Source organism: Rana temporaria, chromosome 9, assembly GCF_905171775.1.
Source record: "Rana temporaria chromosome 9, aRanTem1.1, whole genome shotgun sequence".
In the NCBI taxonomy this organism is placed as follows: domain Eukaryota; kingdom Metazoa; phylum Chordata; class Amphibia; order Anura; family Ranidae; genus Rana; species Rana temporaria.
This window is the reverse complement of record NC_053497.1, coordinates 148,239,902-148,252,466: the sequence shown is the minus strand read 5'-3', so window position 1 is coordinate 148,252,466 and position 12,565 is coordinate 148,239,902. Positions and strand designations below refer to the sequence as shown.

The 12,565-nt window shown below is 44.9% G+C and overlaps 1 protein-coding gene across 2 annotated transcripts in view; it reads left to right on the top strand.

The window, feature by feature from the left end:
* Positions 1 to 12,565, top strand: part of COL27A1 (collagen type XXVII alpha 1 chain) — a 540,002-nt gene that overhangs the window by 502,144 nt on the left and 25,293 nt on the right. For both annotated transcript variants that reach the window (XM_040324820.1, XM_040324819.1), the window contains exons 57-59: positions 5,852 to 5,905; positions 7,046 to 7,214; positions 7,292 to 7,401. In XM_040324820.1, coding sequence (XP_040180754.1) covers positions 5,852 to 5,905; positions 7,046 to 7,214; positions 7,292 to 7,401 — 333 coding nt within the window. The remainder of the gene's footprint in view (positions 1 to 5,851; positions 5,906 to 7,045; positions 7,215 to 7,291; positions 7,402 to 12,565) is intronic.

Sequence of the window (12,565 nt, the reverse complement as noted above, 5' to 3'; positions counted from 1 at the left end):
CCTCTTGCTTGGCAAAGTCCTGCGGCATGGAGCAGGTAAGTGAGGGGAAAACTTGCGGAACTTGGTTCTTAGCAGGTTTTTTTCTGGGGGGTCACAGGGGACATGCCTAAAGTTATGCACTGCATCTGGCAAACTAGTCACATATCATAAAGATAGGATGGCTCTCTATGTATTATTCCCCATAAGATGTGACCTCCCTTGTAGTGTTGGAAAAGCATTGAGTGGGGCCTGTGTTATATAAAAATATATGTGTGTGTCAGAGAGCTTTGCTTACCTGCAGGCCTCCAGGCGATGCTCCATTCAGTCTTCCTCCTCAGAGCCTGCAAGCAGGCAAAACGCTGACCTCCTCATGGTTCCAAGCTGCAGGCTGCAGTTTGCTGGAACAGAGAGGTCCCTTCCTCCCAAAATCCCCCCCCCCCAAAATCCCCCCCCCCTCCCCCTGTCGGGAGGGGCATTTCCTGTTTGAGATGGCTGGGGGGGAAGGGCGGGTCAGTGGCTTAAAGGAAGGGGCGGCCCTTCCTTGTTTGTTTGTTCCATTCAATACTTTGGAACTGAGGAGAAAGACCAGAGCGGCAGCACGGGGCGCCGAGGACACACAGTGGCCAGAAAGGATATTGCAGTCTTCTGAGGACTGTTTTTTCAAGCCTAGAAATAGGCTGTTTCTTTTCCATCTCATAGTTTTTCTTTGCAATACTACTCAGGGGGACAGAATGTTTTTTCTTTCCTGGATTTGAAACAAAAACGAAAAAAAAAAAAAAAAAAAAAAAAAAAAAAGTCATCTAGGGGAGAGGAAGCATTTTTTTTTTTTTTATCCCCCAAACAGGTGTTTGGACAATTAACTTTTATAGTTCCAAATACCAATAGGTAGCAGGTGTACCTCGGTATTGTACCATGGTATGCCGCTGTTTTCCCTACAGGGAGCCTTGGGGCCATCGGGATCTGGGGCTGGAGCTGACGCGGGTCAGTCCAACCCTAAGATGGTCACGGAGGAGGTATTACTCACCTCTTTAAAAGAGGGCAGTAAGCGGAATAGATCTCCGTCGCCCGAGCGCGGACCCTCAGAAGAGGAGGTCCTTTCCTCAGGGGAATTGGACGACCTCTTGGACAAGGACCAAGTAGGTTCAGGGATCGAAGACCCGGATACAGAGGAGTCTGGGGCAGTCTCCCTGAGGGAGAGCTGGTGGATTCAAGGATTGTCGGACTTGGTCCATAGGGCATTCAACTTGCCAGTACCAGATCTCCAGGTATCGACGGTTTCAGCTTTGGGCTCACTGAGGGCGCCTCAAAGCAATGCTGTGTTTCCGATCCATCCTCTATTAGAGGGAATTTTGTTCCAAGATTGGAACAAGCCAGATAAGATCTTCTTACCACCTAAAAGGTTCTCTGTCCTATATCCTATGGAAGAAAAATTTTCCAAAAGATGGGCTACTCCTGCAGTGGACGCAGCCATCTCATGTGTTAACAGATCGTTAACATGCCCTGTAGAAAACATACAGGTGTTCAAGGATCCAGTTGATAAGCGCTTGGAAGCACTACTTAAGAACTCCTTCACTACTGCAGGGGCAGTAGTACAGCCAGCTGTGGCTGCGATTGGGGTCGCTCAAGCATTATCGGATCAATTTAAGCAGATGCTTAAACTTATTCCGGCCCAGCAGGCAGAAAAATTTTCGGATGTCCCTAAGGCCATATGTTTTACGGTAGACGCAATCAAGGATTCTATCCAGCAAGCGTCACGTTTATCGTTATCCCTTATCCATATGAGAAGACTCTTATGGTTAAAAAGCTGGGAGGCTGAGCCCCCATGCAAGAAGCTCCTGGTAGGGTTCCCCTTCCATGGAGGACGACTCTTCGGAGAAGACCTAGATAAATACATTCAGACCATTTCAAACGGCAAGAGTACTCTCTTGCCAACTAAGAAGAAGGTTCAGGGACCTGCGTTTAAACGACAGTATTCCCCTGGGCAGGGGCCCTCTAATGCCAAGCAGTATCGACGGCCTCCTGCAAAAGCAAACTTCGGCTTCAACAGCAGATCACAAGGACAGGCTGTTAGAGGCAAAAGGCAGTGGTTTCGCAAACCAGCAAAACCAGCCCCCAAGCCAACCTTATGAAGGGGCGCCCCCACCCACGAAGGTGGGGGGAAGGCTGCGACTCTTTTCAGAGATTTGGGAAGCCAGCATTCCCGACGAGTGGGTACGGTCTTCCGTGGCCACAGGCTACAAATTAGATTTCCTAAGGTTTCCTCCTCCTCATTTCCAGAAGTCGAGGATTCCAAACGATCCGGAAAAGGGAGCCGCATTAAGATCGGCATTAGATCATCTACTTTCCCAGGAAGTAATAGTAGAGGTACCAGTCCTGGAACAGGGGCTGGGTTTCTACTCCAACCTATTCATCATCCCAAGATCCAATGGAGATGTCAGGCCAATTTTGGACCTAAAGATGGTAAATGCATATCTAAAGATCCGCTCATTTCGGATGGAATCCGTGCGGTCAGCAGCTGCCACACTCCAGAAGGACGACTTCATGGCGTCCATAGACATAAAGGATGCCTACCTTCATGTTCCAATTTATCAGCCACATCAAAGATATCTACGCTTCATGGTGGCTTCGCGTCACTTCCAATTCGTGGCGCTTCCCTTCGGGTTGGCTACGGCCCCCCGGGTGTTCACGAAGGTCCTAGCCCCAATCCTAGCCAAACTAAGGATCCAAGGGGTCACGATCCTAGCATACCTGGACGACCTCCTAGTCATAGATCACTCGTCTCCCGGCTTGGAGCGAGCAGTGGCCCTCACGGTCCAATACCTCGAGAGGTTCGGCTGGGTCCTAAATCGAGAAAAGTCAGCTTTCCAGCCCACAAAGCAGTTGGAATATCTCGGCATGAGATTAGACACAGAACAACAAGGAGTGTTCCTACCTCTAAGGAAGGTAAAAGCCATCAAGGAATTAATCCTACTGGTTCTAAGCAAGAAAGAACCGACTATTCGCCTATGTATGAGGTTACTAGGCAAGATGGTGGCCACATTCGAGGCGGTACCATACGCCCAGAGCCACACTCGCATCCTACAGGCAGCCATCCTGTCAGCATGGAGCAGAAGGCCACAGGCCTTGGATATCCCGTTGCCGCTCTCATCAAGAGTCCGACAAGGTCTGTGTTGGTGGTTAGACCCTCAGAATCTACTGAAGGGGAGGTCTTTCAGCCCAGTGGCTTGGAAGATAGTGACCACAGACGCCAGCCTGACGGGCTGGGGAGCAATTTTGGATGGTTGCACTCGCCAAGGTACTTGGGCAAAGCCAGAGAAGCAGTTGCCCATCAACATCTTGGAGCTCAGAGCTGCTCGACTAGCCCTCAGGGCTTGGACGTCAAAATTGCAGGGGTTCCCGGTGAGAATTCAATCAGACAATGCCACGGCCGTGGCATACATAAATCACCAAGGGGGAACCAGGAGTCAAGCCGCTCAGAGAGAGGTGAGCTTGATTCTTCTATGGGCAGAGGCTCATGTGCCCTGCATATCGGCAATATTCATTCCAGGAGTGGACAACTTTCAGGCGGACTTCTTAAGCCGCCAGACTCTATGGCCGGGGGAATGGTCTCTGCATCCACTAGTCTTTCAAGCACTCTGCCAAAGATGGGGAGTGCCGGACGTGGATATCATGGCATCGAGACTCAACAAGAAACTAGACAGGTTCATGTCCCGCTCAAGGGATCCGATGGCCTGCGGAACCGATGCGTTGGTTTGCCCTTGGCATCAGTTCAAACTTCTTTATGCGTTTCCCCCGCTCCAGTTACTACCCCGCCTGCTGCGCAGGATCCGGGTGGAGCACATACCAGTCATCCTGGTAGCTCCAGCATGGCCCAGAAGGGCATGGTACTCACTAATCTTAAGGATGGTAGTGGGAGACCCTTGGACTCTTCCTCTACGGCCAGACCTGCTATCGCAAGGTCCGATCCTCCACCCTGCCTTACGGCATCTAAAATTGACGGCCTGGAAGCTGAATCCCTGATTCTCAGGGGTAGAGGTCTGTCTCAGAAAGTAATCTCTACCCTAATCAGAGCCAGGAAACCGGTCTCTAGGGTGATTTATTACAGGGTCTGGAAGGCCTATGTAGGCTGGTGTGAGTCCAAGCGATGGCTTTCTCGCAAATTTACCATCGATAGAGTATTAAGTTTTCTCCAGCTAGGAGTGGATAAAGGATTGGCATTAAGCACAATCAAAGGACAGATTTCTGCTCTGTCAGTGTGGTTTCAGCGGCCGCTGGCCACCCACTCGCTGGTTAAGACCTTCCTTCAAGGGGTCTTACGTATTAGACCTCCAGTTAAATCCCCGCTTTGTCCGTGGGATTTAAATCTTGTTCTGTCAAGTTTACAGAAACAACCGTTTGAGCCGTTGGCTGATATTCCTTTGGTTCTACTGACAAGGAAGTTAGTATTTTTGGTTGCCATAGTTTCCGCAAGAAGAGTTTCGGAGCTGGCAGCCTTATCCTGTAAGGAACCATATCTTGTTTTTCATAAGGACAGGGTCGTTCTCCGCCCTCATCCTTCCTTCCTTCCGAAGGTCATATCCAGTTTTCATTTGAACCAGGATTTGGTATTACCATCCTTCTTCCCTAAACCTACTTCCAGAAAGGAAGGGTTGCTGCATACCTTGGATATTGTCAGGGCCATGAAGGCCTATCTTAAAGCTACAAAGAAGATCTGGAAGACAGATGTGCTGTTCATTCTACCGGATGGGCCCAAGAAGGGGCAGGCAGCTGCAAAGTCCACCATTTCTAGGTGGATTAAGCAATTAATCACTCAGGCCTACGGCTTGAAAGGGTTGCCTCCTCCAGTATCATTAAAGGCTCATTCTACTAGAGCCATGGGCGCCTCCTGGGCAGCACACCACCAGATCTCTATGGCTCAAGTTTGCAAGGCGGCAACCTGGTCTTCTGTCCACACGTTTACAAAATTCTACAAGTTGGACGTAAGAAGGAATACTGATACTGCCTTCGGGCAGGCAGTGCTGCAGGCTGCAGTTTGAGACCCTCGGATTCCGGGGGCTCCTCTTGTTCGAGTTAAATTTAAAAATTTTATTTTTCTCAACTAAGTTGGATTTATTATGATTTGAGTATATCTCTAAATTAAATCCTTTTGTCTTGGAGATGTTCTCCCTCCCCTCATTGTAAGCATTGCTTTGGGACATCCCATATAGTAATGAATGCCGCTCTGTGTCCCGTGATGTACGATAAAGAAAAAGAGATTTTTAATACAGCTTACCTGTAAAATCTTTTTCTTGGAGTACATCACGGGACACAGAGCTCCCACCCCTCTTTTTTGAGGACCATTTTGGGAGGCATACTGCTTGCTACAAAACTGAGGTACTCCTCCTATGGGAGGGGGTTATATAGGGAGGGGCATTTCCTGTTTGAGATTGCCAGTGTCTACACCTGAAGGTACTCCATATAACCCATATAGTAATGAATGCCGCTCTGTGTCCCGTGATGTACTCCAAGAAAAAGATTTTACAGGTAAGCTGTATTAAAAATCTCTTTTTTATTCACCTATTAATAATAACTGCTTTTCTGCATTTATACTCACACAGCTATATTTTAGCTTATTATATTCATTGAGCGCTGGGATCAGTTTTTGTCTTAGGACATTCCCTGATATCATTTATATTTGTTAATTTTATTCACTCTGTTGTGGGAAAAGGTTGCCACCGTCATGAATCACAACTAGGTTAAAACACTTTACTTGCAGCTGCAAGTATTACTCCCAGGACTGTTTAAGAATGTATCTTCCACTATGTATATAACAGTGGGGTCACAATGTAAACTTTAAATAAACTTGGTTTCAACATTTATTTTGTTTTTTCAGAAGACAGAAGACATTAGTGAAAGTTACCAAGCCCTTATGGACTCCAATGGACCGGTATGTGCATCTCTTTTAATTGCTATTGATACTGCCTGAGAAGTCATGGGCCTACACCAATTGAAGCCAATCACTCACCTGGATTCAGTGAAAACTCCAGGCAAACAGCTAAATGCATATGTGGGACTGTTTTACCTGCCAAAGGATTTATTACTAGAAATAAGTAGTGGTGACTGTGGTCTGAGTGCCCTCTGCTGGCACATTAAAGTGGAACTAAACCCTCAAAAGGAAATTGGATCTTCTTTAGCACTCCCACCCTTACCCTTCTACAAGAAAAATTGCGGGGAATTTTTGCATGCCATTTTTTATTTTTGTTTATATTTAATTTTTATTGTCTTGCCCCACCTCCATTCCGGTCTAGGCCAGAATAATGCATACCTAGTCCTGCAGCCTCCCGGGATACTTACATCATATCTCCCAGAAGGCTGCTGGATCAGCACACAGACCGGCCGGGTGGCAAAGCATACGCAAGTCCCACTCACATATGAAAACGGTATTCAAACCACACATGTGAGGTGTCGCCGTAAACGTTGGAGCGAGAGAAATCATTTTAGCCCTAGACCTCCTCTGTAACTCAAAACCTGTAACCAGTAACAAAAATGAAGTGTTGCCTATGGGAATTTTTAATTACTGAAGTTTGGTGCCATTCCATGAATGTATGCAATTCTTAAGCGTGACATGTTAGGTATCCATAACATCTTTCACATTATGCAACAAAAATTGGGCTAACTTTACCTTTTTTTTTTTTAAAGCATGAAACTTTATTTTTTCCCCCAAAAAAAAAGCGTTTGAAAAATTGCTGCTAAAATGTGCGAGATGCAATGACCGCCATTGTATTCTCTAGGGTCTCTGTGAAAAAAAAACATATAATATTTGGGGGTTCTATGTAATTTTCTAGCAAAAAAAAATATAATTTTTACATGTAGGAGAGAAATGTCAGAATTGGATTGGTTGGCAAGTGGTTAAGTATTAGAAGTTTTAGTTCCTCCAATTTATTTACCAGGCTTCTGGCATTAGGTTACATACCCTTTAAATGTGTAAAAGCATATATATATATTTTTTTACCTTTTGTACTTTAGGGAATGTGTACCCTTATTTTTTTTTCAAAATGAGTAAAGAACTTTAAAATGTTTATTTCAGTCCTATCGGAGTACTGACTTTATGCTGGTGGACCACGGGGGAGAAATTTTCAAGACTCTTCACTACCTCAGTAGCCTCATCCAAAGTATAAAGAACCCGCTGGGCACAAGAGACAATCCTGCCCGCGTTTGCCGTGATCTGATGAATTGCCAACAAAAGATGGGAGATGGTAAGGAGATGTTTTTCATTTGATCTATTCTAGTGCAGGGCCTGGATACATGGTGTAACTTTGAACTTTCTCAACAGGCACTTACTGGATTGACCCTAATGTTGGCTGTTCTTCTGATACAATTGAGGTCACCTGTAACTTCACACAAGGTGGTTACACATGTCTGAGACCTATAACTACATCCAAGGTAGGAGGTCGTTGATTGGCATCTCCTAGATATCTTACACAAAACCATTCTTTTAGTGTGTATGTACATACCTGTAAATTGTATTGCCTATTGATTTGGCAATATAGATATATGCATACACACAAAAACAACTTGTTAGGTTTATGATATGCAAAAATGTTCACCTTACACTATACTATATACAAATATTTTCATTTTAAAATCGAGTTGAGTTTCTTTAACCCCTTGCTGAGCCGCTCACAGTAAATGCACTGTGCGGTTGGCCCTGCTGGTTAGAGTTTACAATCAAAGAGGGAGGGTCAATTGATACAAAAGGTAATAGCTGTGGGAGATGTGCTGCAGATCGGACAGATTGGGATAGGGCATTCAAAAGTATGGGAGATGTTCTGGAGAAATCTTGGAGGCGAGCAGGAGGTGACAAGGGAGCAGGAGGTCTTGGGAGGACCAAGGTGACCAGCTTGGTTGATATTTTGGGATCAGGTTAGTGATGTAGCTGGGGGCAAAGTTGTGGATGGCTTTGTAAACTATTGCTAGTACTTTGAACTTTATTTGTTGTGTGAGTGGAAGTATAGGGATTGGTAGAGAGGGGTGCAGAACACTGATCAGTTGGTAAGGTGGATGAGTCGTGCAGCAGCATTCATTATGGACTGAAAGGGGAATAGTATATGTAGAGGTAATCCAATGAGGAGGGAGTTGCAGTAGTCGAGGCGAGAGATAACCAGGGAGTGAATAAGAAGCTTGGTGGTGTCATTAGTTACAAAGGGGCATATTATAGATATGTTGCGGAGGTTAAGGCGGCATGATTTGGACAGGGATTGGATGTGTGCTTTAAGGGACAGTCCAGAGTCCAGGGTTATATGTGAACAGACATGTGCCATTGATCTTGACAAAGAAGTCAGGGGAGGGGGCATGTGGGGGAGGAAATATTATGAGCTCGGTTTTAGATAGATTCAGTTTGAGGAAGCTGATATGTCTGTTAGTAAATCAGTGATGCATGAGAAGACTAATGGGGTGAACTGAGGGTTAGAGAGATACATTTGGATATCATCAGGATAGAAATGGTGACCTAGGCAGGACATGTAGATCAAGAATAGTAGAGGTCCAAGGACAGAACCTTGGGGGACCCCCACGGTAAGAGAAGGAGGAAGTGTAAATGACACTGAAGGTGTAGTAAGATATGCAAGATTCAAACCAACGAAGATTGCACCCACGGAGACCAAGCAACTTGAGTTTTTTTTTTTTAAGAGGGGGTGGTTAACTGTATCAAAGGCAGCGGAGAGGTCTAAGAGTAGGAGTACGGAATAGTGACTCTTGGTTTTAGCTGTTAATAAATTGTGAGTTTTAAAAGAGCAGTTTCTGTGGAGTGCTGTGGGCAAAATCCAGACTGAAGGGGATCAAGAAGGTTATTCTCAATGAGGTGGGCGCTCAGTCGGTTGTAGACTAGACGTTCAAGGGGTTTGGAGGCAAAAGGGAGTATGGAGATGAGTCTTAGGTTGTTAAGATTGGTGGGGTTTAGTGAGGCCTTTTTGGTATGAGAGTGACTAGTGCATGTTTTAGAGGGTTAAGGAACATGCCAGTAGAGAGGGAAAAGTTGAAGATATGAGTTGGAGTGTGGGATAGAGAAGTATTTGAGAAGGAACAGGGTCCACGGGGAAGGAAGTTAGGTGTGGGGTTAGAATTTTTTTTGTGACTTCCTCTATAGTAGCTGGGTTAAGAAGTATTGATTGTGTAGGAAGACAAGGAGTGTAAGGTGAGCGAGATATCTGTACAGTGGAGATCTCGTCACAGATTGCTAATCACTTCAAAAATAAGATTGATACAATCTCATGAGCAGAGCGTAAGTTAGCGGGTGGAGGTAATGGAGGACAAAGTAGAGCGTTAAAGGGGACTACGTGAGCGGGTGTTAATGAGAGTGATAAAGTAGGTCTGTTTGACAGTGTGGAGGCAGGAATTATATTTTTGGAGGGCAGATTTACAGTACAGACCAAAAGTTTGGACACACCTTCTCATTCAAAGAGTTTTCTTTATTTTCATGACTTTGAAAATTGTAGATTCACACTGAAGGCATCAAAACTATGAATTAACACATGTGGAATTATACAAAACAAAAAAGTGTGAAACAACTGAAAATATATTTCGTATTCTAGGTTCTTCAAAGTAGCCACCTTTTGCTTTGATGAGCTTCAAGAGTTAGTCACCTGGCGCAGCACCCCATCACTCTCCTTCTTGGTCAAATAGCTCTTACACAGCCTGGAGGTGTGTTTGGGGTCATTGTCCTGTTGAAAAATAAATGCTGGTCCAACTAAACGCAAACCGGATGGAATAGCATGCCGCTGCAAGATGCTGTGGTAGCCATGCTGGTTCAGTATGCCTTCAATTTTGAATAAGTCCCCAACAGTGTCACCAGCAAAGCACCCCCACACCATCACACCTCCTCCTCCATGCTTCACGGTGGGAACCAGGCATGTAGAGTCCATCCGTTCACCTTTTCTGTGTCGCACAAAGACACGGGGGTTGGAACCAAAGATCTCAAGTTTGGACTCATCAGACCAAAGCACAGATTTCCACTGGTCTAATGTCCATTCCTTGTGTTCTTTAGCCCAAACAAGTCTCTTCTGCTTGTTGCCTTTCTTTAGCAGTGGTTTCCTAGCAGATATTCTACCATGAAGGCCTGATTCACACAGTCTCCTCTTACCAGTTCTAAAGATGTGTCTGCTGCAAAAGGTGGCTACTTTGAAGAACCTAGAATATAAAAAATATATTTTCAGTTGTTTCACACTTTTTTGTTATGTATAATTCCACATGTGTTAATTCATAGTTTTGATGCCTTCAGTGTGAATCTACAATTTTCATAGTCATGAAAATAAAGAAAACTCAGTGAATGAGAAGGTGTGTCCAAACTTTTGGTCTGTACTGTATACTGGCTGATATCTTCCTGTGACTTAGTCTTAAGCCACAGACGCTCAAGAGCGTGGCTACATTTTTTGAGGCTTTTGGTATTGTCTGTTACTGTGTGTAGAATGAGTCCACAGGAGGCAACTATATGAAAGGGCAGCAGGAGAAGGAAAGTCAGAGTCTTGAATCCAGGTCTCAGTAATTGCTAGTAGGTTGAAGGCGTTTGTGATAAATAGGTCATAGACAGAGGTGAGTTTGTCACAGACAGAGCAGACATTCCAAAGAGCACAGGAATAGGGAAGGCTGGTTCTAGGCAGAAGAGGAATAGAAACCAGATTGTGTGAATTGCAGCTGCTGTCAGAGGATAGGGGGTGCTGGATATGTTGGCCAAAAGGTAAATGATGTCGGTCCAGGATTAGGGGAAATCTCTCCAGAAGTTGGGAGAATCACAAGGGTGAGAGAGGTGATATGGGATTGTGACTTCTGTGGGGGGGAGGGGACACGTCATAATGTCCTGGAGGTATTATTGGTATGTGGGTTCAGAATTAGCAGGAGTTGATGAGTGCAGTAATAAGGTGAAGACAGGAGTGAGGGTGGTATATATAAGCTGTGGAGCGGACAAGATGGGTGAAGGAGAGGGAGAGAGGATGCAACTGTGAGAAGGAGAAGTAGGGAGTGAATAATACAGAATGGTGAGATTAAGAAACAGACTGAATGAGAGAGATGAAAAAGTTGTATGGAGAATCAGGTCACCTGTAGCCTGTTTAGTATTTTACAGTTGTCTGCTGTGGATTTTCGCGTTGTGCTGAGCCGAAGTGTAATAATCATTCATGACGGTTTTGCTTATCATTCTGATGGTGTGATTTGCTCACAGCTATCACATGGTAGCTGGGCCAATCACAGCACCCTGTACCATGTGATTAGCTGTAGCCAATCACATAATGTCAACAGTAAGCAAGCTGTCATGAACGGAAACCCATTCATGACAGTTATAGTAGAACTATAGGCAAAACTTTTTTGGATAGCGCAAGGGTGGGTTATATGCCCTGTCAGATTTTTTTTCACCATCTGTGTCCTATTGGAGAGATTTTCCTTCACTTCCTGTCCCATAGCCAAACAGGAAGTGAGAGGAAATCCCTGCAAATTAAAACCCCTAGGTTGCCAGAACTAATGTCCCCATTGGAAGGTTTCCTCTCTATTACTTTTTTGGGGACAGACCAAAATTTGGGGTTTTCTTTTACTTTCACTTTCAATGATAATGGTAAACAGCACAAATATAGAAGGTGGATATCCTTAACGGGGACACAGACTGCAATAAAATGTGACATGCATTCTAATCTGTCTACACTCTATCCAAAACTAAAAAAAAAAAAGTTTGCCTTTAGTAACAATTTAACTATTGCTTATAACTGTGATTGTCGCTGTTTATAAGCAGTAATAATGTAAAACAAAAAGCCCTGGTCATTAAGGGGGTCAAACCTTCTGGATGTCAAATGAAGACTACAAATTTTTTATAGACAGTATCTCACAACAGTGAGTACACCCCTCAAACGTATTTGGTTCAGATGGTGTCAAGCGTGTGTGGCGGCAACCAGGTGAGGAGTACATAGACAAGTGTGTCTTAGCCACAGTCAAGCATGGTGGTGGAAGTGTCATGGGTCTGGGGCTGCATGAGTGCTGCTGGCACTGGGGAGATACAGTTCATTGAGGGAACCAAGAATGCCAACATGTCCTGCGACATACTGAAGCAGAGCATGACCCCCTCCCTTCAGAAACTGGGCCTCAGGGCAGTATTCCAAAATTATAAGGACCCCCAAGCACACCTTCAAGATGACCACTGCCTTCATAAGCTGAGGGTAAAGTAATGGACTGGCCAAGCATGTCTCCAGGCCCAAACTAAACCCTATTGCACCTGTAGGGCATTCTCAAATGAAAGTAGGAGGAGCTCAAGATCTCTAACAGTGGAAGAGGACTCCAGTGGCAACCTGTGAAGCTCCATGCCCAAGAGGGTTAAGGCAGTGCTGGAAAATAATGGTGGCCACACAAAATAGTGTCACTTTGGGCCCAATTTGGACATTTTCACTTAGGGGGTGTACTTACTTTTGTTGCCAGCAGTTTAGACATTAATGGTTGTGTGAGAAGGGAAAATAAGTTATTGGGACTAATTGAAACAGAAGACTAGGGCAGAGTGAATCAATCAATATGATAACAAATATTTATTAATGGCATGCTAGGGCACAATGCAACGTAGGTAAACAGGGTAGATCAA